Source organism: Microtus pennsylvanicus, chromosome 16, assembly GCF_037038515.1.
Source record: "Microtus pennsylvanicus isolate mMicPen1 chromosome 16, mMicPen1.hap1, whole genome shotgun sequence".
Classification (NCBI taxonomy): domain Eukaryota; kingdom Metazoa; phylum Chordata; class Mammalia; order Rodentia; family Cricetidae; genus Microtus; species Microtus pennsylvanicus.
The window spans coordinates 43,688,985-43,714,671 of NC_134594.1; the positions used below are offsets into that span (position 1 = coordinate 43,688,985).

General features: G+C 42.9%; 1 protein-coding gene across 2 annotated transcripts in view; it reads right to left on the bottom strand.

Moving 5' to 3' along the window:
• The window catches only part of Rxfp1 (relaxin family peptide receptor 1), an 84,215-nt gene that overhangs the window by 48,076 nt on the left and 10,452 nt on the right, over window positions 1-25,687 (bottom strand). For both annotated transcript variants that reach the window (XM_075950730.1, XM_075950731.1), the window contains exon 2: window positions 6,756-6,893. In XM_075950730.1, the coding sequence (XP_075806845.1) occupies window positions 6,756-6,893 (138 nt within the window). The remainder of the gene's footprint in view (window positions 1-6,755; window positions 6,894-25,687) is intronic.

Sequence of the window (25,687 nt, forward strand, 5' to 3'; positions counted from 1 at the left end):
ACCATAGATCTGGGTAAGAGAGCGAGCAGCCGTCATGTCACGGCCTGAATGCTGTGCTGCTTTGGAATTTCCATTGCACAACAACAACAAGAAGAAAAATCCATTTCTTTGGATTTCAGCAACACTCACTCCCACGTTTAATCACCTGACTCTACAGAGGATGGGTGATTCTGCTTTCCTTCCGGAGTGTTCCAGATGATTCTGGCACAGACAGACAGCAACAGTACATCCCGGGACATCGTAGAGGTTTGATCAGAGTCAAGATCAGGACACAGGCAGAATGAAGTCAGAATCTCTCCCAAAATGACTTCTGGCCTCGTTCTTTCTGAATACTCAGGAGCTGGGCCTCGACTGTTCACCTGTCTCTTGGCCTTTTGGTCTCCTAAACTCTCATCAGAATGGCCCATTAATCTCTGCTCAGAGTGTTCTAGGATTTCCTAGGCCTGTACCTGCAAACTGTTCCACATTCCTCTCACAGACCAGTTTTTAAAGCCAATAAACCACGTGTTCATGTTTATCACAACAAAGATGCTACTTCCTGGCACCTGTTTTCTGTATTAGTTGCTTAAAAAAATAGTGTGTGTGTGTGTGTGTGTCTGTCTGCCCAGAGGGTGAGTCAGATTTCCCAAAGCTGGAGTAACAAGCAGTTGACAGCCCCCTGATGTAGGTACCAGGATCAAACCGTGGTCCTCTGGAAGAGCAGCAACTGCTTTTAATTGCTAAGCCATCTCTCCAACTTTTGAATCAGTTACCTTTAATGTTCATTGCTATGACAAAATATCTAATAAAAGTGATCTAAACTGGGCAGTGGTGGCGCACGCCTTCAATCCCAGCACTTGGGGGGCAGAGGCAGGCGGATCTCTGTGAGTTTGAAGCCAGCCTGATCTACAAGAGCTAGTTCTAGGACAGGCTCCAAAGCTGCAGAGTCCTGTCTCATAAAAGAAAGGAAAAGAAAGATTATAGATCACACAGGCCTCCAACTTGCAAAGAACTGGCTCCCTCTGTCTCCTGAATGTTGGAATCTTAAGTTTTATTTTGAATTTTTTTTCTGATTAATGAAAAATGTCCTCTTCCACTAAAAAAGGACATTTGATTCGACCATATACTTTTAATCCAAATGATCATGAATTCTTTCCATCTATATAAGCTAAAACACTTTATTTTGCATAGTTGGAAATATATCTAATACTGCTTCGTCAGATACTCATGAAGTTTATATATTCTGAAAAGACCACATTTCTGGTTTAATTTAATTAGCATTAGCAAGAATTTAAATATGGATGTCTTAAAAGTGAGCAGCCTTGGGAGCATAAATTATCCAGATACCATAAAGGGAAGAAATAAAAAGCCACAGCTGGCCAGGGAAATCAGAACAACAAGAGGCAAAAGCAACACAAGCTCCTAGTTGTAATCACCTGACTCTACAGATGGTGGTGGAATTCTGCAGGCTCTCCGGAGCGCGCCAGCCCACTCTGGCAAGGACACACAGCAGTAGTACATACTTGGACATCTTAGAGGTTTGATCAGAGAGAACATTTAACATGTAATAGGGTAGGATTCTCATGCATAAACTTGGGGTGGGGTCACAAAAGCATCTTATCTCTCTTCAGCTAAACACCTCTTATATAGCATCTCATTTAATCCTCAAGCCCCACCCCCCTCTGTGTCTCTGTCTCTCTCTCTGTGTAGAATGTGTGTGCTGCTCTTGGAAGGAGTCATATCCTCTGGAGCTAGAGTTAGAGATGGTTCTGCGGCAGCTGAGTATCCTCTGCAGCAGTAGCAAGCGCTCTTGACTGCTGAGCTCTGTCTCCAGCCTTCACTGAATCCTTTTACCGACCCATAGTGATAGGCACTTTTTCTAGAAAAGAGAAGGGTCATTTACCACCCTTCAGGCCAGGACTGAAGTAGAAATTTTGGAGGCTGAGCCAGCTGTGTTGAATGCCTTATTGTCTGTGTTTGCGCCGCTGACTGGGGAGTCTTGAGGAATGCACCAGACTAAAGATTATTATCACAAGAACGGCTACTTATTGTTATTTTTATTCTTTAATATGGTCTCTTTAAGACTGCCACTAAAGCTAGTGTTTTCTTTTATGCGGAAGACCTGCTTTTACTGGTGAACTTGAGACAGTTACTGGGCTTCTGCCTCCTGGAACCCATTCCGCCTGACGGGATGCCACCTGGGACTGTGTCCAAATACTAAGCAGGTGCAGAGGGAAGTGGCTGGCAGCGTTCAGATCAGGGTTGCATTTGCATTGCAATTTTCGGTTATTTTAGCAAATGCTTTTCTTTGAAATGTTTGCGGACCTCTCACTCAAAGGCAAGCGAAGCTTTCACTTCTGAGTTAAGTGTCAGCACTTGGTTTACCCCCTGTGGCGAGAGAGCATTCCTAACGGAGAAGCTGTGAAAATACAACCAGGGGAAGGTGTTAAACCAAACAAAAACAAAACAAAGCAAAGCAAAACAAAGCCAAGCAAAACAAACCATAAAAGCCTGAGGCTGGAGGGTGTGGCTCAGTGAGGGACGGCTTTCCTAAACAGAACAGCTTCAGTTCTGTCTGCTTGGCTTGGGGATCAAACACAGGGATGCTTGTGGTCAAAGAGAAAGTGTATCTTGTAGTTCTGCACCTTAGCCCAGGTGAGAAACTGAGCCAGAGGAGGCTCAGGCAGTGAAATTGAAGACGTTGTTAGCACTTTACGGTTCTTGGCTATTGCCCTGGGATTCCCACACACAGGAGTTGGGTGAAAATGGTTATGTCATACCCTATTAGGAAGATGATTTGAGTTTGTTTGTGATTATAAGATTCATTTACAGGAAATGACCTGTTTCTCAAGGCCCAAGAGCTGGCTCTATGATATAAGCTGGGCGAAGCTTACTCAGAGTGGAGGTTTTTAAGCCTTGTCTCCTTTCGGTTCTGTTTGTAAAGGAAGTTTCAGTCATTAGGGCGGTGCTTTGCAAATCTGGAATGCCCAGAGTAGGCAGCAAGACCTCCTGCAGGCTTATCATTTATACAGTGCATCCAGCCTTAGCATTGTACGTATGTTTTCGCCTTCCAAAAATAGCCTCATGTTTTCCCACAAGTGAGAATATTACTAGCTTGTATATTGATTAACAGATTTGTTTTGCGGTGAACCAGCTTCAGGCATTCAAGTGGTTTTTGATAAATTTGTACTTTAAAGTTTCAGAAACTCGAACAAAAATACCCTCTGCAGGCTAGCTATTTTTCTAAATATCCTATGTGGCCAACAGCCCCACTTACTGCCCTCGTAGGGCCACAGGATGGGTTTTGTTGGAGCAAGTCAGCCTCATGCGAATACTTCTGTTTTCGGGATTCTCCCATTTCCTCCCTAGCTGGATTAAGTAAAACAGCAGTCTCTAACATGCTGTGAGTCCCCATCGTATGCCTGGCACTATCCTAATTCTTTATACTTCGCCTTTCCAAAGTCTCAGTGTAGGTACCATCATCAAACCTCTTTACAAAATGAGCAGACCAAGGCACACAGTGGTCAAGAAGTGTTCTTGAAAGTTTGCCTAATTGGTGAGTGAACACTGTTCCTAGGTTCAGTCTTCAGAGACCCTGTTCTCAATTTTAATACCATTGTGCCTCAAAGACTTGAGCTCTGCAGGTTTCTTGGTTTAAAAAATACTTGACTGTGCCGAATAACTACTTATCTGAAATACTGAGGGTAACACTATTCCCTATGAAACAAGCGGAGCTGCCCAGCATAGCCAAAACAATCTTGTACAATAAAGAAACTTCTGGAGGCATCACAGTCCCCGACTTCAAACTCTACTACAAGCTACAGTACTGAAAACAGCCTGGTATTGACTTAAAAACAGACGGGAGAACCAATGGAACTGAATCAAAGACCTGGATATTAATCCACACATCTTTGAACACCTGATTTTTTGACAGAGAAGCAAAAAGTATAAAATGGGAAAAAGAAAGCATATTTAAGAAATGGTGCTGGCATAACTGGATATCAATATGTAGAAGAATGCAAATATATTCATGTCTATCACCATGTACAAAACTCAAGTCCAAATGGATCAAAGACCTCAACATAAAACCAACCACACTGAACTTCATAGAAGAGAAAGTGGGAAGTACACTTGAAAGCACTGGCACAGGAGACTTCCTAAATATAACTCCAGTAGCACTGAGACAATCAATTAATAAATGGGACCCTCTGAAACTGAGAAGCTTCTGTAAAGCAAAGGACATGGTCAATAAGACAAAATGGCAGCCTACAGAATGGTATAAGATCTTCACCAACCCACATCAAACAGAGGGCTGATCTCTAAAATATACAAAGAACTCAAGAAATTGGTCATCAAAAGAACAAATAATCCAATAAAAAATGGAGTACAGACCTAAAAAAAGAACTCTCAACAGAGGAATCTAAAATGACTGAGAGACACTTAAGGAAATGTTCAACATCCTTAGCCATCAGAGAAATGAAAATCAAAGCAACTCTGAGATTCCATTTTATACTCTTAAGAATGTCCAAGATCAAAAACACTGATGACAACTTATGCTGGAGAGGTTGTGGGGAAAGGGAACACTCCTGCATTGCTGGTGGGAGTGCAAGCTGGTACAGCTGCTTTGAATGTCAGTGTGGTGATTTCTCAGAAAATTAGGAAACAACCTTCCTCAAGACCCAGCAATACCACTTTTTGGTATATGCCCAAAGGATGCTCAATCATATCACAAGAACATGTGCTTAACTATGTTCATAGCAACATTGTTGGTCATAGCCAAAACCTGGAAACAACCTAAATGCCCCTCTACTGAAGAATGGATAAGGAAAATGTGGTACATTAACAGAATGGAGTACTACACAGCAGAAAAAAATAATGACATCTTGAAATTTGTGGGCAAATGGGGGATCTAGAAAACATCATATTGAGTGAGGTAACCCAGACCCAGAAAGACAAATATCATATGTACTCGCTCATAAGTAGCTTTTAGATATAAAACAAAGAAAAATCAGCCTACAATCATAATTCCTAGACAATAATGAGGACCCTAAGGGAGATAGACATACATGGATCTAATCTACATGGGAAATAGAAAAAGACAAGATCTCCTGAGTAAATTGGGAGCATGGCAACCATGGGAGAGGAGTAAAGGGAGGGGAGAGGAAGAGGGGGGATAGGAGGGGAAATACATAGCTCTATAAGAACAAATTAAAAAAACCCAGCTGGAGCTGGATGTGACAGTTCATCACTATATTAACAGTAATAGGGAGGCAGAGGGCTCCAGTAGGCCCAAACATGGCAAACATGGCTCTGTCAGGCCTTGCCCTTCTCCACTCCTTCTGTATTGCTAAACTATTAGATTATGTTCCTAAAGCTAGCCTCCTAAGTCTATTCCCTTATTTAGCCACTTCCTTCTCCTGAGGCTGACTACCAAGGTTGAGCTATCAAAGTATTGAAGTCCAGTAATACAAAGTCCCGTTTTGGCTACCCTAATTAATAATGCCCAATCAAAACAAACCAACTCATCCTAACACAAGGTTTCTCCTTTTCCCTTTATAAATTGCCAATTACTATGGTCTACATCTGCCTCCTCTCTATCTAGAGGCAGACCTTTGTCTCTCCATGGGGTGGGAAGTCCTTCTGTATATATGTTGCTTCTATTGGTTAATGAATAAAGCGGCTTTGGCCTATGGCAGAACAGAGTAAAGTAAGGCAGGAATTCCAAGCAGATAGAGGAGGAAAGAAGGCAGAGTCAGGGAGGTGCCATGCAGCTGCCAAAGGAGAAATACGCCTACCCATAGGCCACAGTCTTGTGGTAAAATATAAAATAATAGGAATGGGTTAATTTAATATGTGTTAGTAAATAAGATGCCTAAACTAAGCCAGGTGGTGGTGATGCACACTTTTAATCCCAGCAGTTGGGAGGCAGAGGCAGGCAGATCTCTGTGAGTTTGAATCCAGCCTGGTCTACAAGAGCTAGTTCCAGGACAGGCTCCAAAGCTAGAGAGAAACCCTATCTGAAGAAGAAGAAGAAGAAGAAGAAGAAGAAGAAGAAGAAGAAGAAGAAGAAGAAGAAGAGGAAGAGGAAGAGGAAGAGGAAGAGGAAGAAGAAGAGGAGGAGGAGGAGAAGGGGGAGGAGGAGGAGGAGGAAGAAGAAGAGGAGGAGGAAGAGGAGGAGGAGGAGGAAGAGGAGGAGGAAGAAGAAGAGGAGGAAGAAGAGGAGGAGGAGGAGGAAGAGGAGGAGGAGGAGGCGGCGACACCTAAGCTAATAAACCAAGCAGTGTTTAAATTAATATAGTTTCTGTGTGTGTTTATTTCAAGTATGAATGGCCAGGAATGAACAAGCAGCCTCCTACTATACCTCCAGGACAAATAAATCTCCTTTGTGCTGAGAACTTGGTCTTGGGGTGTCTTGTGCTGATTCTGGCCCTTTCCCAAAGTAGATATGGAAGCCAATCAAGCCCCTGCCCACACACACTCAGTTCTCTTCCAGGTTGGCATGGCCAGGCAGAACTTGGTCTTGGGGTGTCTTGTGCTGATTCTGGCCCTTTCCCAAAGTAGATATGGAAGCCAATCAAGCCCCTGCCCACACACACTCAGTTCTCTTCCAGGTTGGCATGGCCAGGCAGAACTTGGTCTTGGGGTGTCTTGTGCTGATTCTGGCCCTTTCCCAAAGTAGATACGGAAGCCAATCAAGCCCCTGCCCACACACACTCAGTTCTCTTCCAGGTTGGCATGGCCAGGCCTTGCTGGCTGTGACCCGGCTCCTCACTCACCGCAGTTATCCTCGTCTGCTCGGTTCCCACAGTCGTCCACACCGTTGCAGTGAAGCAGCTGGGGCAAGCATTTGGTGATGTTCCCACAGGGGAAGGAACCAAGGGGACAGCTGACATCCTGTGCACTCCCAGGAGTGACTGGGGAAGAGGGAGAGAGATGCGATATTTGGAGACAGTTAATACACACATATCACTAAAGGTGGCCCCCTCATAGTTCCCACACGTTTGTCCCCTGGACCAGTTAGAGCAGGAACCTGGCATTACCATCTATTGTGGCTGTGGCAGCTTTCTGGAGTCTCTGTCTCACTAGAATGCTCATACTGGCTTCTGTTCCTAGGATTCTCTTGCCAACCTCTCTTTCTTTATCTACTGCCCCCACAACTCTATGAGGGCCAAAGTGGTGGGGATTGAACCTATGACCTCAAAGAGTTGGGCGCAGTAATTATCCCTGCCAGACCTCAACCTAAAATAAAGGCAGCTCACAAAAGGACAATACATCTTGGTTCCCAAATTCTCTTATGTGCTTGTACCACGAAATTAGTCTATTTCCATAACATTGATATTATGATATAGTTATAATATAATTAATATTATAATAGATTGATGTTAATTTACAATTTTAAATTCTCCAACTGACAGAACACCTGCAAATACGGGCTGAGAATCTTTTCATCTCCCTGAAATGTCCGAGAGTAAAGTGCTCCCCTGCTATTACCCCCAGACACTTTGCTATATATTCTCTACAAGTAAAGACCTTCTCCACACCATGACACAACCCCCCAAATCAGATGAACACTGAGATGCCATTGGCACGGGACTCTCAGGTTCTATTCAAGCTGGGGCTCCCAAATATCCTGTAAGTGAAGGGGACAAGTTTAGACTTAGCCCCGAGATGATTTCTTATGTCTTTAGTTTTATCTGGAGCCACCTTTGGTTCTTTTAAAAATCATTATTATTGTGTATATGTGCAGAATGTGGGGATGAGCGGGCAAGGGTACCAGGGCACATGTGTGAAGACTGGAAGACAGCTCCGAGGACCAGGAATTGAACCCATGACGAATGCTTAGCCAGCTGATCTGTCTTACTGGTCTCTTTGTACCCCTATCCCCAAATTTCTTCATCTTTGGTGGTGGGAACCTCAAGCTGACTTTGATCCTTTCAAGCCTCAGCAGAACCCACTGGTCTCTGAGGACTTCCATGCTTTCGGACACTGAATGATTTTTCCAGAATCATCTATTTTGCCTGTTGTGGCTTTCAAATCCACCATTTCTCTGAGTTCTGGCTCCTCGGGAGTTGAATCATATTTAGAAGCCAAGTTAAGGACTCAGTACACAAGGCTACTGGGCTGTTGTTTCCCCAGTGTCCTCAGTGGATGGACTGGGACTGTGCAGTTGTTCGGACCTGTGCATGTAGACATCTACATTTACTTTCCAGTCCGTCTCTCGATACTGAACCCTGAGTCCCTCCTCCCATGCAGTACCACAAGACTAAGGCTGATTTTTTTCTCTCAATAAGTTTCTCTCCCTGCTTTTCTAAGAGCGAGGAATCTGCTTTCTGTTGCTTCAACATAATTAGGCTGACAACTATAGCCCCTACCGTGGACCGCTTTCCCTGCAGAGACTTTCTCTAGCATGTTCCACCACCTGCCACTCCTTACACCCCCAACACAGAATACCTTCCTGTGGGCTCCCAAATGCCTTCAGGGAACAATTGCTCAGGACAAACAGCCAGGAGGCAGAGCTCTGGGAAAGTTCTGGAGACACTGAAGGCGACCTGTAAAGACGTGGGAAGAATGTCTCCCTTCGATTATGGCGTCAGTTCCTTACAGCAGAAGGAAGACATCGTGTTGTTGTGGGACTGGCAATATGAGACGTGATAATGAACCTCTCTGGAAAGCCACCCAAAGGTTTGCAAAGAAACATCCCTAGGAAAGCATACCAGCCTGCCTGTCACCTGACTATCCAGATGTCCCATGATGTTTGGCTTTGTCCCAGCACAGCCATGGGACTGGAACAAAAGTGAAAGACTTTGAAACCGGAAAAACGCACAAGATCATGGAACGGAGTTATCTTGACCTCACAGCTTCTTTGTTTTGTTTGTTTGTTTGATTTTTGTTTTTTTCAACTCTAGCATATAAAAATGCAAATAACCATTGTCCCTAGAAATACAGATTTTTCTGTGGTAGAGACGAGATGGTGATATATATTAATTATTGTTCCATGGTATTAGTTGATTTTGTATGCTTTTGTTCCATTGTTTCTATTGGCTAAACACACACATACAATATCTCTTGAATTACCACTGGTTTTCTCATTAGTAAATGATTACTAGTCTTTGAGACACTTTGATTCTATATCTGTATGACTCATAACTCTTAATCTCCTCTTCCCCCAATTCTTGTTAAACTATCCTGTAACAGGTGTGGGGATTTACTTGGTGTTCCAGAGTTGGTATTTTGAACTAAAGACATTTGGACCTCAACAGATGGAGAAAAGTGCCTTCTCAGAACTCATTTGTCTGACTAACAGCAGAAACGTCTGGGGAATAAAGCTGGCATTGACTCCCTCTTTGGGCCAGTCTAGTTAGTCCCAGGAGTGAGGCCAAGGGTAACCTCTAATGAATCTCTTTGCTGAGGATATGAGAATGAGGATGGCCCCCATAGCTAATATATTCGAATGTTTAGTCTCCAGGGAGTGGGAATTTTGGGGAGAATCAGGAGGTTTGCACTTGTTGGAGGAGGTGTGTCATTGGATGTGGGCTTTGGGGTTTCAAAAGAGAGGTCCAAGGTCTCTCTCTTTGCCTGCTGTCTGTGGATCAGGCTGTAAAGCTCTCAGCTACTGTACCAATAGTGTGCCTGTCTGCTCCCCACTGTAATGATAATGAACTGATCTTCTAAAACTATAAGCAAGCCCCAGTTAAATGCCTTATTTTGTAAGAGTTGCCTTGGTCATGGTGTCTCTTCCCAGCACTAGAGCGGTGACAAAGACAGCCCCAAAGGATGGATAGAAACCCACATCAGATGCACAGGGACAGAGATGACACAGACTTTCTTATCTGCTGTTTGTTCTCTTAAATATCTTTTTGGGCGAGTGAGCTGGCTTAGTGGTAAAGGGGCTTGCCACTAAGTCTGATGACCTAGCTTCCATCCTGGGACTTACTCTTGCAAGTTATTCTCTGACTTCCACATGTGTGTTGTTGCACGAGCATGCACACGTGCACACACACACACACACACACACACACTCCTTTCTACTTGTTTGCCCGAGATGAAGCTTTGACTGACTTGTACAATTCTCCCCTTGAATACTATATATATATATATATATATATATATATATATATATATATATATATATATATATGTATATAATGTATTTTCTTAAAAATTTATTTATATGAATATGTGTGTGTGTCTGTATATCACACATATGTGGGTGCTGAGGAGGACAACAAAGGGTGTTAGACACCCTGAAGCTGAAGTTCAGGCAGTTGTGAGCTATTCAGTCATAGAACAGGAAACAAATTTGAGTGCCCTGGAAAAAAGGTGGGATTTCTTAACTTCTGAACCATCTCTCCAACCCCAGATTTCTCTCTCTCTCTCTCTCTCTCTCTCTCTCTCTCTCTCTCTCTCTCTCTCCACCCTTCCCTCCCTCCCTTCATTTCTTTTTTTCCCTTTTTGAGACATATCCTCTTATATTGCCAAAGCTGGTTTTGAACTCATATCCCCTAACCCTATATTCCAAGTAACCATGGTTACAAGTAAGCATCACTGTGTCTGGTTCTACATGTGCACTTTAATCAGAAAAAAATGGAATGAAATATATAAGCAGCATTAAAATGCTGAAGAAAACTTGACATTTGCTATATTTAAAATTCATTTTATTGGATTTTTTAAAGAATTTTAAGCAAACATTTGAACCATATAAAATAAAATTAGTTCACGTCTAAGATTTTCTTCAAATAATAGTTCAATATGTTTGTGAAGGATTTTGTAAGGAGCTCAGCTCACTCAACTTAAGCTGAACTTGGTGAGTTAGAAAGAGAGGATGATTTCCCTTCTTGAAAGATTATGAATAGAATAGTAAGATCTGAAACAAGAAATCAAAGGTTTCATGATTGTGCACATAGTAGTCTCAGATCACTGTTACACGCAAGTGTGGTGGGCACTGTTGGCTTGCTGATTACCTGGCTATCCCAGCAACCCTGCCCGCTCACTGCCTCCCCATGAAGGCACTGGAAAGAACAACTTTCCTAGCTCTCTTGCCTTCAGTTGGCTACAACACACTCTTCTGGCGATGGAGACCACATCCTGGCGATGGAGACCAGAAAGTCCTGGAAGAGCTCGCATTCCTGAAACTAACAAATACCTTCCATATTCCAGCCTCCAACATGAGATGGCATGTAGACCCTCAGCAACCTCCTCGCAGCTGTGATTAGCAAGTACCGACACATGAAAGGAGCTCCCCGATGCTGAGTCACACATGCTGACCTTGGAATCACTAGCCCACCAGGTTCTTTTCAGTGAGAAGAATAAACCTCTGTTACTTTAGAGTTGGAGGGTCATATTTTTTCTTCTAATAACTGAATTTCCAATATACTGGGTGTGGTGGCACATGCCTTTAATCCCAGCACTGAGGAGGTAGAGGCAGGAGGATCTCTGAGGGTTCTAGGTCAGTCTGGTCTACATAGTGGGTTCCAGGACAATCAGAGCTACATAGTGAGACTCTTTCCCAAACAAAATCAAACCAACCAACCAAACAAGAAAGAAACACTACTGTCCCCCCTCTCCCAGTTTCCTTTTAAAGATGAGAAATTTCAGGTCAGGTTGACAATCTATTTGAAAGGATGACAGCCTCGCCAGAGAGATGGATGGAAGGTACATTAGTAGCATAGGTTGCTGTGTTGGGAGGATTGTCGCCAGAGAGATGGATGGAGGGTACATTAGTAGCATAGGTTGCTGTGTTGGGAGGATTGTCGCCAGAGAGATGGATGGAGGGTACATTAGTAGCATAGGTTGCTGTGTTGGGAGGATTGTGGTGGCCTGATCACAGCGACTGAGATTAGAGACCTTCCTGCGCTATCACATCTTTTCTGGTGTCTAGCTGGATGGAAGCAAAGAGCTTTGGCATGGGGACATTGTGCCAGAGGCGAGTAGTTGTGTTCTGTGTGACAGGCTGGTCCCAGTGGCCCTGCAGCCTTGAGTTCACATTCTCCACATAAGCAGGGGAGGAGCAACCAGAGCCGAGCCTGGGTCCTTCTCTTTCCTGAAAATACTATGCCAGAGTCCCTAGGCTGTGGAGGAGAACTTGACTTTCCCCTTGGGAGAAAGGGCCCACTAAACATTAGAATACCCTGCAAGCTTTATACCTTAGTTTTCTTTGAATGAATAGTCACAGTTCTGAGGTTCTTTTGGCCTGATGGTAAAATTCATTTGTCATTTAATTTTTATGTATTAAGCTTACACGGATTCAATAACCAATCTAGTACACCCCTCTCAGTTAGTTATGTTCCTCTACAGAACTCTGACTAATATGTGTCCCAGGTAGCTCAGACTACAGGTAGCAGCAACTACATCTGGCTGGGAAAGTATCTGATTGCCAGCATGTAGAGGGTGTTACTGACATCTAGTGAGTAGAGGCCAGGGATGTTGATAAATATGCTACATGCACGGGGCAGTTTCTCTGCCCTAAAATCTCAGAAGAGTTTAGGCTGAGAGATGCAGAGCTATGTGTGGACGTAGGGTAAAAAGAGCCAGTGAAAGAACACCCTGGCCCTGAGACTAGAGTCAGGGAAACACACCCTTCGCCTAACTGACTCAGGAATTGAAATCCAGCTAATCCCTGAGCACAAAATCCAACCTTAATCTGTGAGCTTGTCTCAAACTCAGGAATTGAGAACCCTATCAACCCCACTCTGAAAACTGTCACCCTGGAAAGCTCCAGCCCTAAGAAATCCTACATAAGCCCTGTACCTGTTCGGTTTGGGGCTGCCTTTTTACACCATGGTAGAGGCAGCCACTCACCTAGACTCCTCCCTCCCAATAAATCTCTAGAGTGAGGTTGATTGTAGCGACTTTCTTTTGCGGAAGTGAAGCAGAACAGCTACATTTCCCCCAGGAAACTTCCTTAGCAGAGCAGAGCAGAGCTGTATTGGCTCTTGCCAGAGTGGAGTCAGAATAGAACTCTAACATTTTGGCTGGGAAACTTTCCCTTACTGGAAGCAAGTTGTTACACTCTGGGGAAGATGAGCAGAGCTGTGTAACCCTTCTCTGGAGCAGAGCAGAGCCAAATTGTAACAACTTCCCTGGGGAAATCCTCCCCTGCTGGGTCAACATTGTTACACTTGCATTAACAATCCTTTCCGGGAGCAAGGACTGTAACACTTGGCTAGGGAGACTGTCCACTAGAGCAGAGCTCTAACACCGCCAGGGTATTCCTCAACTTCTGACAGCCAGGATACCTTTCCCTTCAGAGCTGCAACACTTCAGGTATTCCTCAGCTTCTGACAACCAGGATACGTTATACTTTTTCCTTAATAACTGCAACACTTACAACGGAGTAGCTGGATTTCCATAATTGTCATGAAATAGGTGAAAAACACACCCTAAAACAAGGAAAGGTTTATTTGGCTCAGAGTTTTTGTGGTGTTAGTCTATGACCAATGGCCTGTTGCATAGGGCAATACATCACCGTGAAATCTACAGCAGAGGAAGGTGCTTGCCTTTATGCCAGCCAGTCAGCGAAGAGGAAGAAGGAAGGGCTGGGGTTTTGACATCCTCTTCAAATGCGCATCCCCAGTGACACACATCCTTCCAAAAGGTCCTACCTCTTAAAGATCCCTGTGCCTCTTATTTGTCACTGTCTGGGGACTAAGCTTAAAATATACCTCTACGAGACAGTCTTCCAAACCACAGAAATGCATAATAGAAACATCCACGACTGCTTATTGTGGAGCAGACAGTTCACTATTTTTACGATTCCTTATCTTAATCCTTATTGTTGAGATTTTATCATTGAGAATTATAATCCCAAGAGAATTAAGAAGTAGCAGGACACTAGCAAGTAGGGGATGAGTGCAGCTGTTCTACTATTTTGGAAACAGTGACGGTTTTGTTTTGAATGAGAGTCTTGGGAAAAAGACTGCAGTTTGTGCCACTATTACCAGTGGGGAATATCCATGTTAGTGATAACCGTGAGGATTATTGGACAATGGGCTGAGTTAGCAAGAACATTTCAGAAGTTTTTGACAATTCAAGTCTATTCTGCTCAAGGTAGGGAGCACAGGCAGAGGACATTTTCTGGAAGAGTGTGTTAGCACCACAAACCCATGTTAACATAAACAGATACAGCAGTAAACCAAGAGAGCATGTTAGACTTTGTGTGAGATTTGAGATGTGTCTACTGAACACTCACGAAACATCCTGATGTGGTATATCTGTGCTGAGTCACTCAATGTCTGACTGAAATAGCCAAGACCTTCGAATCTGGCTTTTGTTAATTTGTAGCAATTGAGTTTTATACCTAACCAGTGTTAAAGCATGATTCCACTTTGGGAGGCATGATGGACTCAGAAGAACTGAGACCCTAAAGTGACGTCAGAAGCAGACTCAGAAGCACAGGTTCTGACTTACTCTTGCCTTCCTGCCTCTCCACTTTCATTCTGCCTCCACTTCACTGGTGAAGCCATAGAAGCTGGAATTCTTCTTCCCCATGGTAGGTCATAGAAACTGGAACTTTCTTAAAAGTTAGCAATAAAATCTAAAAATACTGCCCTGACCTTTCCTTGGTTTTCTGTGTAAGTACTAGCTATAAAGAGCTTCTGCGACCTGGCCTTGCCTCACACTATGTCAGAGATCTTCTGTGGCATGCCTACTTGAGAGAAAGAAAAACTTAGCAGAGAGGCTAGGAAGAGTTCAAACACACAGATCTTCTTGATCTCTGCCCCCCTCATAAGAGACCCTTTTTGTGCAATCACATTTTACATAGCTGTCTATAAGTCATTGAACCTATAGACAAGGACAAAAATACAGACCAATTGCCTTTAGGAACAAGATGCAAAAATTCTCAATAAAATACTTGGAAGCCAAATCCAAGAACACATCGAAAAAGATTATCCTCTATGGTCAAGTAAGTTTGGTCTCAGAGAGGGGGAGATGGTTCAGCATATGTATATTGATAAATGCAATCCACAACATAAACCAACTGAAAGACAAAAACCACATGATCATCTCAGACACAGAAAAGACCTTTGACAAATCCAACATGCTTTCATGACAAGGGTCCTGGAGAGCATAAGGATACAAGAGACGTACATATCAACATAATAACAGCAATTTCCAGCAAGCTCACAGCCTACATCAACCCAAATGGAAAGATCCAAAGCAGTTCCTGTAAAACCAGAAACAAGACAAGGCTGTCTCCTCTCCCCATGCTCATTCAGTATAGCACCTGAAATCTTCACTAGAACAATAAAACAACTGAAGGAGATCAAGAGGATACAAATAGGAAAGGAAGGAATCAAGATGTCTTTATTCGCAGATGATAGAATTGTGTATATAAATGACCCTAAAGACTCCACCAGGAAACCCCTACAAAGGATAAACACTTCCAGAAAAGTTGCAGGTTACAAACTTGACTCACAAAAACCAGTAACCCTTCTTTATGAACTGAAACGAAAGAAGAAAGAAACCAGGGAAACAATAACTTTCACAGTAGCCTCAAAAACGTCTTGGGATAACCGACTTAAGAATTGGAGAAAGAAATAAGATACCAATAGATAGAAAAATCTTCCATGCTTTCAGTGCAAAAATTCACCCTACCAAAAGCAATCTACAATCCCCACCAACATCCCAATGCAACTCTTCACAGGGAATTGAGAGGACAATTGCCAGCTCCATGTGGAAACACACACACACACAATGCACACACACACAGAACAAGAGATACACACACACATACACGCACACAACACATACGGAACAAGATACACACACACACACACACAGGATAGCTAAAACAATTCTGAATAAAAAAAGGAATTGTTGAATTCCTTTTTAGGTATAAGCATCCTAGATTTCAATTTCTTCTACAGAGTTATAATAAAACAGCATGGTATTGGCATAAAAACAAATCTGTTGATTGATGAAATATAAATGAAGACCTAGACATAAGTCCACACATCTATGGACGCCTGTTTTTTTTTTTTTTTTTTTTTTTTTACTAAGAAGTCAGAAATACACACTGATTAAAAAAACGATAGCATCTTTAACAAGATGGTCAAACTGGAAAGTTGTATGTAGAATAGGAAGATCTATATTTGCCCCCCCCCCCAAAACTCAACTTCAAATGAATCAAAGACCTCAACGTAAGGCCAGACATCCTGAATCTAACAGAAGAAAACATATGGGATATCCTTATCCTCGAACTCATATGGCACAGGACAACTTTTTCTGAACAGAACACTGTTAGCACAGGCACTAAAAACAATTAATAAATGGGACCTCATAAAATTGAAACACTTCTGTATAGCAGGATAGAGTGGCAGCCTACAAATGGGAAATGATCTTTACCAATTATACTTCCAATAGAAAGTTAATATCTAAAATATATAAAGAACTAAAACACCAGACATTAAGAAAACAAGGGTTGGAAATATGGTTCAGCATTTAAGAGTACTAGCTGCTCTCCCAAAGAACCTGGGTCCAGTTCACAGTACCCACACGGCAGCTCATGGCTGTGTCCAGTTCACAGTACCCACACGGCAGCTCATGGCTGTGTCCAGTTCACAGTACCCACATGGCAGCTCACAGCTGCCTGTAAATCCAGCTCCATGGGATCCAACACCCTCTCACAGACATACACGCAGATAAAAAGACCAACGCACATTAAATAAAATAAATAAAAAACCCAAATAACCCAATTTAAAAATGGGGTATAATTAAATATAGAATTACTATAAGATGAAGCACAAGTAAGACATATTCAACTTCCTTGGTCATCAGGGAAATGCAGGTCAAGATTGCTTGCAGCTTTTGTCTTACACCAATCATAATGACCAAGATCAATAAAACGAATGACAGCTCATGCTGGTGATGATGGTGAGCCGAACACTCAGCCATCGTTGGTGCGAGTCTAAACTAGTACAGCCACTATGGACATCAGTGACTCATCAGTGAGCTGGGAGTAAATCTACCTCAAGATCCATGTATACCCTTCTTGTGCATATACCTGGAGAACTCAACTTAATACCACAGAGACACCTGCTCAACCATCTTCAGAGCTGCTCTTTCCATAAGGGCCAGGAGTTGAAAATGGCCTAGATGTCCATGAATAAATGAGTGGAAAAAGAAAATATAGTATTTTCACAATGGAACATTACTGTTTTAAAAAAATGAAATCATGAAATGCTCAGATAAATAGATGGAGCTAGGAAAAATACATCATCTTGAGTGAGGTAATGCTGACCTCAAAACACAAATCTTAAATGAGGATTTTAGCTTTCAAGCCTTTGAAAGGCAAACCATAATCCATCAGACCACAGGGATCAGGTATAAAGTAAGTGGTGAGGGCAGCATCTTCCAAGGAAGGGGAATAAATATATAGTAAGGAATGACAAGAGAGAGACTGGAACAGGATGATTAAATGGGGAGGGTCAAGGGAGGGAACATGGGGACAGCTGATACTAAGATGTAACACTAATATTTGAGAGGTCATATGGAAGCCTACTACTGTAGAAGCTGCTGTGTGTGTGTGTGTGTGTGTGTGTGTATAGTGCCCCAACTAGACATCTCTCACTACCAAGTGAAACTTCAAGTGCCAGGAAAGGGTTACATCTAATTGTATTGTTGGTCAAAGAGGCCCTGTGGAAATACCCAAATAACCCAATACCAAATATCTATGTGCCAAGGCGGTTGGTCTCCACAAATTTATGGAAAGTCCTAACTGCTGAAGATAAGACTTAGACATCTCAGTCAACATGGAGAAGTCAAGTGGGTGCCTAACCAGAGCCTTCATCCCCACTGACGAGTGTTCATGGTATTGTAAGGTTATCATACACACACACACACACACACACACACACACACACACACACACACACACATGAATCCACAGAGACTGTGACAGTGTGCATGAGACCTTCACAGGTTCAAGTCAGACAGAGTTCTAGCACTGAAGGGGAAGAGGAGACAAGTCCCCATTTTTATCCCTGAAGCTGCCTCCAATTGACATCATCTTTCTATGGAAAAATTAGTTTTCTTCAATGGAGTCTCACTGGGTACATAAAGGACATGTAAGGGTAGGCCCAATGTCCAACAGTACATGGTCAAAAAAAACCAACTCAGTGTTATTTTTGTTTCATATTGCTTTGTTTTGCTATTTAAAAAATCTAGCTAGTCTTCTGCTTGTGTATTATAATTTCCAATCTTCTGTTTCTGTGTGTATGCATGTATGTGTCATTATAATTTCCAATCTTCTGTTTCTGTGTGTATGCATGTATGTGTATTATAATTTCCAATCTTCTGTTTCTGTGTGTATGCATGTATGTGTATTATAATTTCCAATCTTCTGTTTCTGTGTGTATGCATGTATGTGTATTATAATTTCCAATCTTCTGTTTCTGTGTGTATGCATGTATGTGTATTATAATTTCCAGTCTTCTGTTTCTGTGTGTATGCATGTATGTGTCATTATAATTTCCAGTCTTCTGTTTCTGTGTGTATGCATGTATGTGTCATTATAATTTCCAATCTTCTGTTTCTGTGTGTATGCATGTATGTGTCATTATAATTTCCAGTCTTCTGTTTCTGTGTGTATGCATGTATGTGTCATTATAATTTCCAGTCTTCTGTTTCTGTGTGTATGCATGTATGTGTCATTATAATTTCCAGTCTTCTGTTTCTGTGTGTATGCATGTATGTGTCATGCCACTCTCTCTGTGTTTCTTGTACTTTCTCTTTTTCTCTCTTCTTTTTACCCATTTGTTTTCTAAGGAGAGAGATCAAGGAGGTGGATGGGTAGAGAGGTGGGGAGGATCTGGAAGGAGATGGAGAAGAGGAAACAATAATCAGAATATATTGTATGAATTTTCAATTAAAGGAAAGAAAAACAAAAGGAATAGTTTCTTGATTCTCCTTCCCATGTCACTTAGATCCTCATTTCTTGTATCTCCTCTGTAGCAAAATGTATGCCAGAGCTCCTCTGACAGACGGTTGTTGGCTTGACTTGCGAAGTTTCCCTAATTCCCCAAATGGAATATTTATCTTGTTGAGCAGTGCTGTGATGTCATCAGGGCCACTTGATTTTCACTCTGTTCTTTGGAGTCCTGTCAACGTTGGTTAGCTTTTCTCTGCTGTGCTTCCCCAGCCACTCACTTGTGGCAGTAACCTGTCTGCCTCTGTGCAGTCCCGTCTACAGTTCTGAGCTCAGTATCTGAGCTGAAGCTCGCCTGGGGCAGTGGAAGGCATTCTCATGGCGGTTAGAGTTCCGCATAAAGAGCAAACAGAAATGCTCTGGGAGCACAGAATACCTTTGTTGTTGTTCTTGCTTTGTTTTGTTTTTTAAATCCTAGGATGTTAAGAACCGGTTTTTGAGGGTGTAAGATAAACAATTTGTAGTTGTGAGATGTTCTACACATTAGTCAGGGCTCACCATTCTGCATAAAAAACACATGGATGACACATTTTCCAACGCAGACTAGCTGAGGTTTCTCCATGTTGTGTTTATGTATTTCTTTTTTTAATTAACACAGTTTTATTGATGCTTTTGTGAGTTTCTTATCGTGTACCCCAGCCTCATTCATATTCCAGTCCCTGCATGTCTGTCCTCCACCCTTGCACCCTTCCCCCAGACCCAGACACTTCATTCCTTTGTCTTTCTTATCTCGTCATCATATACTCATTTGTCATGGAGCCTTGGGAACTGTGGCATGTCACACAGTCTGCCCTCTCGAGCAAGCTTGCAAAGGTTCCTTGCAATGAGTTGTTGGTCAGGTTCAAGGCCTCTGACTTCTGGTACACCACGGGTATTGAATCCCTACGAAAACTTCTCTCAAACATCCTGCTGTTGGGAGTCATCAAGATTCTTTGGCTATAGTTGGGCAACTTCCTTCATAAGCTCCTGCAGTTCACAGGTGGGGTGGATAATGAGTAGGGCCAACTCCAAAGTCCTGGATGTCGGCCTGGGTAGTAGCTAAGTTGGTCAGTCCAGGCCTCCACCTGTCTCAACACTGGAGTTACAGACAGTTACAACTCCAACATGCAGCTGCCATGTGGGTTCTGGAACCCAGACAGATGTCCCCTGCAAGCTCAACAAATTTCCTTAACTCCAAGCTGTTTCTGCAACCCCTGAACAGATTCTTTTTTTAAAAAAAATATTTATTTATTTATTTATTTATTTATTTATTTATTTATTTATTTATTATGTATACAATGTTCTGTCTGTGTGTATGCCTACAGGCCAGAAGAGGGCACCAGAACCCATTACAGATGGTTGTGAGCCACCATGTGGTTGATGGGAATTGAACTCAGGACCTTCAGGAAGAGCAGGCCATGCTCTTAACCGCTGAGCCATCTCTCCAGCACCCCCCCCGAACAGATTCTTAAACATTTTTTATTTTTTGATATAGGGTTCACTAACTCCTAGGCACCTAGTGTGGTTAAGTGAACGATATGGAACCTGAAGCAGCTACTCGCTGCTGCCTTGGCTGACATCCAAGTTCAGATGTTCATTACCTCTGCACGTCCGTCCACCTGTCTTTACTTCCAGGTTAGTTACATGGTAACTAATAGCTGTGCTAAAATCATTTTTCATGGACTCTGTCAAATATCCCATCAAACACCAGTCCATAAAGTTCTAAGCCCTCTGTGTCAAACACGTGTCGTCACATGTGTTTGATGTGGAGGGAATGGGCAACTTTCCTACTGCATAGAGATCACTGGCATCTCCCATCGTGTCTTATAAGTGTCTATCGGGAACCAGCCAATATTTACACTCCTTGGTGATTGCCCCGTCACGGACAGGCCTGCTAGCAAGCACTTAATTGATGTTGCTGGATGTATGACTTCCCCTCTCTGTCCATGCTGCCACCTCAAATTAAGAGTAAAGCTTGTGATGGACATGGTTGCCAATTCCGGTCACTAAGCTAAGTAGTGAGGGAGGATTGCTTTCCTCCGTCATCAGTTGCACTTTGGTAAAGCCATTGCCAGCAGACCTTGCTTTGTGTGGCTGGTTGCTGGATACCCACCTATATCCAGCTCTCAAGATTGTTAGGTGGGTTAGATACACACCTGGGGCAGGGAAGAGGCAAGAGTGATCAGGGAGAGAAGAGCTAGATTCCTACATACGCCCCCCCCCTTTTTTTAACTGAAAATAATTGACCGTTTTGAGTCATTTTATATCCTCTTATTTTCTAGGGGGGAAGCAATTCTCTTTCTCGTTTTTCGTCTGGTTTTCAAGTGCTAGAGAACGTTAGTGTATGATTGTACACAAACAGCGTGTAAACTCCTCATCTCTACGGTGTCCCGTGTGTGGACAACCAGGCTGACTGACTGAGCAGTAGCTGTCCCCTACTTGGCCTTCTGACTTCTTCTCAGTCTCTTGCCAGCCTGGTCATCATACACCACCTAGAATATTCTTCAAAAAACGAGATTACAAAGTGTTCTCCCTCCAGAATTCCTCTGGGACCTCACAGTCCCTAGAGTAACATTCAACCTTTTCACTTTTCCTCTCAGATTGTCTATGAATAGGTCACAGCTGTGCCCTGGCTGACTTCTCAACGCTAGCCTTGCTGTGTTCTCAGCTTCTCCAGGTCTTTGAGTGAGCCAGTCTATCTTTCTAGATATTTGGATTATTGTTGTCCAGGTCTCTACAAGGCAAGGGGTTCTTCTCGTAAGTAACACTGCCTTAGAAAGACTGTTTCTGTCTACTAAAACATTGCCCTGATCTGGAGGGAAGCATGCTGGGCTTGGTTAGTACTTGGATGGGAGATGCTGTTTAGGATTGTCCCAGCTAACCTTCCCCCGCATTCCTTGCTCGTTACTATCCTAGCCCATGTGTTTATTTTCTTCAGAACATATTGAGAAATTTATTAGCGTGATGAATAGTTTTGATTTTTGGCTCAATAAAACATAGATAAAACTGGGAAGGGAGTCTAAATGAGGAGTTCTCTAGATTAGGCTGACTCATGGCCATGCATGGGAGGAATTTTCTTTCTTAAAACTTAATGTTTTCGAGAATTTCTGTATTGACATCATATCCACCCCACCTTTTCTCCTCTTCAAATTCTCCTTTGTCCTTCCACTCACGTTTAAGACCTCTTCTGTAATCATTATTGTTACACTGGGTGAACTGAGGTGGGAAGGCCCATACTGAAGATGTGCAATCCTATTTCATGGGCTTGGCCCTGTGCTGAATGAACGGAAGAGAGAGAGCTGAGCATGAAGTCACTAATTTGCTGGTCTGTTTTTGGCTGTGTTTGTCATGTGACAGCTGCTTCCTGCTGTTTTGACTTTCATGCAATTGTAGCCTGGAACGCTGAGCCAAGGGGACCCTTTCTCCTGGAAATCGCTTTTACTAGGGTGTCTTATCACAGCCACAGGAAATGAGACTCAGACAATGAGCTTGTCTTCTGTCGAGTGCCAGAATGAAATTCCTATAGGTGAAGGGTCTTTTCAGTGTTGTCCCCCAATGATTGTTTATGACTTTACTGGTCTTAGGTATACTGTGCTAAGCACACAGAGTAGAAGGAAAGAGGCTACAAACGATGATTAGTTCTGTAGTTACCGCATTTAGGACAGAACTCAAAGTCATGACGCTGTGAAGCTATCTTTAATATGCGCAGAAAGTGGACCTTTTCTCCAGCCTCTACCACTCGATGCAATGTCTGCCAACACCCCCGATGTTTGAGATTGGTGTAGTCAGTCAAGAGTCCTCGTTTCTTGTTTCCTCAGAGTATGCTGCTCCTCATCAGCCTCTCGGAAACTCTAGGGTCCACAGATTTTGTCTGTCAACAATTAGACTAAGAAAACTTAACATTTTTGATTTTTGTTTTTTTTTTTTGTTTTTTTTTTTAGAAGGTGGTGAAGAAAAGTAAGGCAAGAAAGAGATTAAGGCCGGGCGATGGTGGCGCACGCCTTTAATCCCAGCACTTGGGAGGCAGAGGCAGGCGGATCTCTGTGAGTTCGAGACCAGCCTGGTCTACAGAGCAGTTCCAGGACAGGCTCCAAAACTACAGAGAAACCCTGTCTCGAAAAACCAAAAAAAAAAAAAAAAAAAAGAAAGAGATTAAGAAATAGGATGTTTTAAATCATGGTTAGCTGTTCAGTAAAGCCAGCTGTGGGGCTAGCACTGATTCCTCACAACGCCCTTGTCACCAAACAATGGCTAAAAACCTCAGAGTGATTGCACGTAGACTTTAGAGCGTACATTGTATGTTCTAAACTAGAAGTCAGCTTTCCCAGAGGAGCTCGATCCCGATCATTGGAACAGTGCTTGTGGTGGTTATGAGATGTCCCCTCTCTAAGCGTCAGATCTCTGAATACTTGATCCCTGCTTGGTAGCTGTTTGGGGTAGATTCAGATGTGTGGCCTTTCTGGAGAAAATGTGTGACTGTGGGCGGGTATGGTGGTTTGAAAGAGAATGGACGCCATAGGGTCATATATTTGAATAGTTGGACCCCAGTTGGTGGAACTGTTTGGGAAGGATTAGGGGGGCATGGCCTTGTTGGAGGAGGTTTTGTGGGCCTTTAGGTTTCAGAAGCCCACGTCATTTCCAGTTAGATTGTGTGCGCTCTCTTCCTCTCCCTTCAGCCCCACTCCCCCCACCTCAGCTTGTGAGGAAGACGTAAGCTCTCAGCTAGTGCTCCAGCGCTGTGTCTGCTCACCCTCTGCCATGTTCCTGGTTAGGATGGCCATGGACTCATTTTCTAGAACTGTAAACCCAAACAAACTCTTTCTTCTCTATGTAGCCTTGGTCACAGTATCTCACAGTAATAGGAAAGTAACTGAGACAGTGGGCTCCGAGGTTTCCAAGGACTCTGGCCATTCCCAGTTAATGCTTTCCGTTTCTTGCTGGCTGGATGAGATGCGAGCTCTCAACTTCTGCTCCGTCTGCCCGCCACCTGCTGTGCTCACTCCGCCATCATGGACTCTAATGCCCTGGAAGGTCACGGCATTTTAACACAGAAAAAGAAAAGTATCTGTGACAGTGTTCACTGTTTGTAAGAGACGGTCAAATGGTGTAGCCCACATTTAAGAAATTCCTATAGCCAGCCAGCATGAATTTGATTTAGTTCACTGATTTTGAAATTGCAGAACACATTTGATTTCCTGGCAAGTGTCGTTTTGAGATCCTGCCCACACTTTTCAAATGTGTCTTTAGTTTATATCAGCAAGAAATTTACCAACTAGGAGAGCCCGACTTAGTGCAGCTGTAGGTGAGTCCCTAATCTTCGTAAGTATATTGAAGTGGTATAGACTTTTCCTCATGAATCTGTATTTTTGTCTACTCAAACAGAAGCAATTGCAATGCTTTATCATGTATCTGCAAAAGGTCGCTTTCAGGGATCTTTTAGCTACATTATTGTTTGCAAGAATGAGTGGATGTATTCTCTCCTATTCTAAGGACTTTTTCCCTCAAACTAATCAGTTAGTATAACTACAGTTATGCAGTTTTTATGGAAATTAAAAACTGTGCTGAGGGAGTGGGGGGATTCCTGGTCCAGAGTGAACAGTGCAGCTGCAGGTTCAGGCCTGTTGCATTTTGCTCTTACAGATTCTTTCTCCTATAAAGAAAAACCCATCCTCCATGCCCCCTCGAAAGAAAACTCCAGGTTAACTACAGACAGGCACATAAACCTGTGCACAAACTTACCCTGAGTGGTGCCATTATTCAAAATATTAATAAAGTACAGTAAAAGCTATTTTCTTATAGATGCCATGCTTTGGTCCTGTGAGCTAAGTAGCTGAAGTTATTTGCACATATGATGCTTTCTACTGTTGTGACGTCACAGGTGAGGAAAGATGCTTTTGTTCACAAATCCTTTCTCAATACCAGCTCCTCACTGTAGAGAACCCACTGATTAAAGAGTATATAACATACTTACAGAGATTGCCTGTCAGGCTGGAGAGATGGCTCAGAGGTTAAGAGCATTGTCTGCTCTTCCAAAGGTCCTGAGTTCAATTCCCAGCAACCACATGGTGGCTCACAGAGACTGCCTGCCTTTTTACTCACATGATTGTATCATATTATTGTGTGCCTTAATTTGGGGTCTACTATTGAATTAGCCATCGCTGACAATGCTTTCTCCAATGCTTTATCTCTTGCCTTATTCTCGAACTTTATCTAATCTTATTCTATTTTATTTTGTCATGTTTGGCTGTCATTTCTTAGACACTTGCTCTTTTCTAATGAGAGACAGAAAGGGAGTGGATCCAGAGGGAGGAGAGGTGGAGGAGGAACTGGGAGGAATAGTGGGAGGGGAAACTATAATCACGATGTAGTATATAAGAAAGGAACCTATTTTCAATTAAAAATATACTATGTAATGTGCTCCACATGGATTCTGGGTGTTTTATAGATGTGTGTCAGGGAGAAAATACATTAAAAACATAAAGGCGTCCTTCAAAACCTTGAACACCAGCAACTGAATCGGTTGGTCATGGCCTCTTCCTTTCTGATGACTCCCTGCAACAGCCATGCCTCTTTGAGGAATTCTTCCAGCGTCTCCCATTCTAGCCCATTTCCTTTTAAATATCAGGAGCTGCTTCCTTAGGCATTCATTGCCTTCCACCACTTTGTGATGAATTCACTGAATGCAGTCTAAGTTGCGAAGTGTGGCAACCAAAGGCAACTAACTTCATGACCCGGTTGCCACCGTGCTCTCCCGCTTTCTTCAAGTGTTTGCTTCAGCCTTTTGTAAACCACTGAACTTCTTGT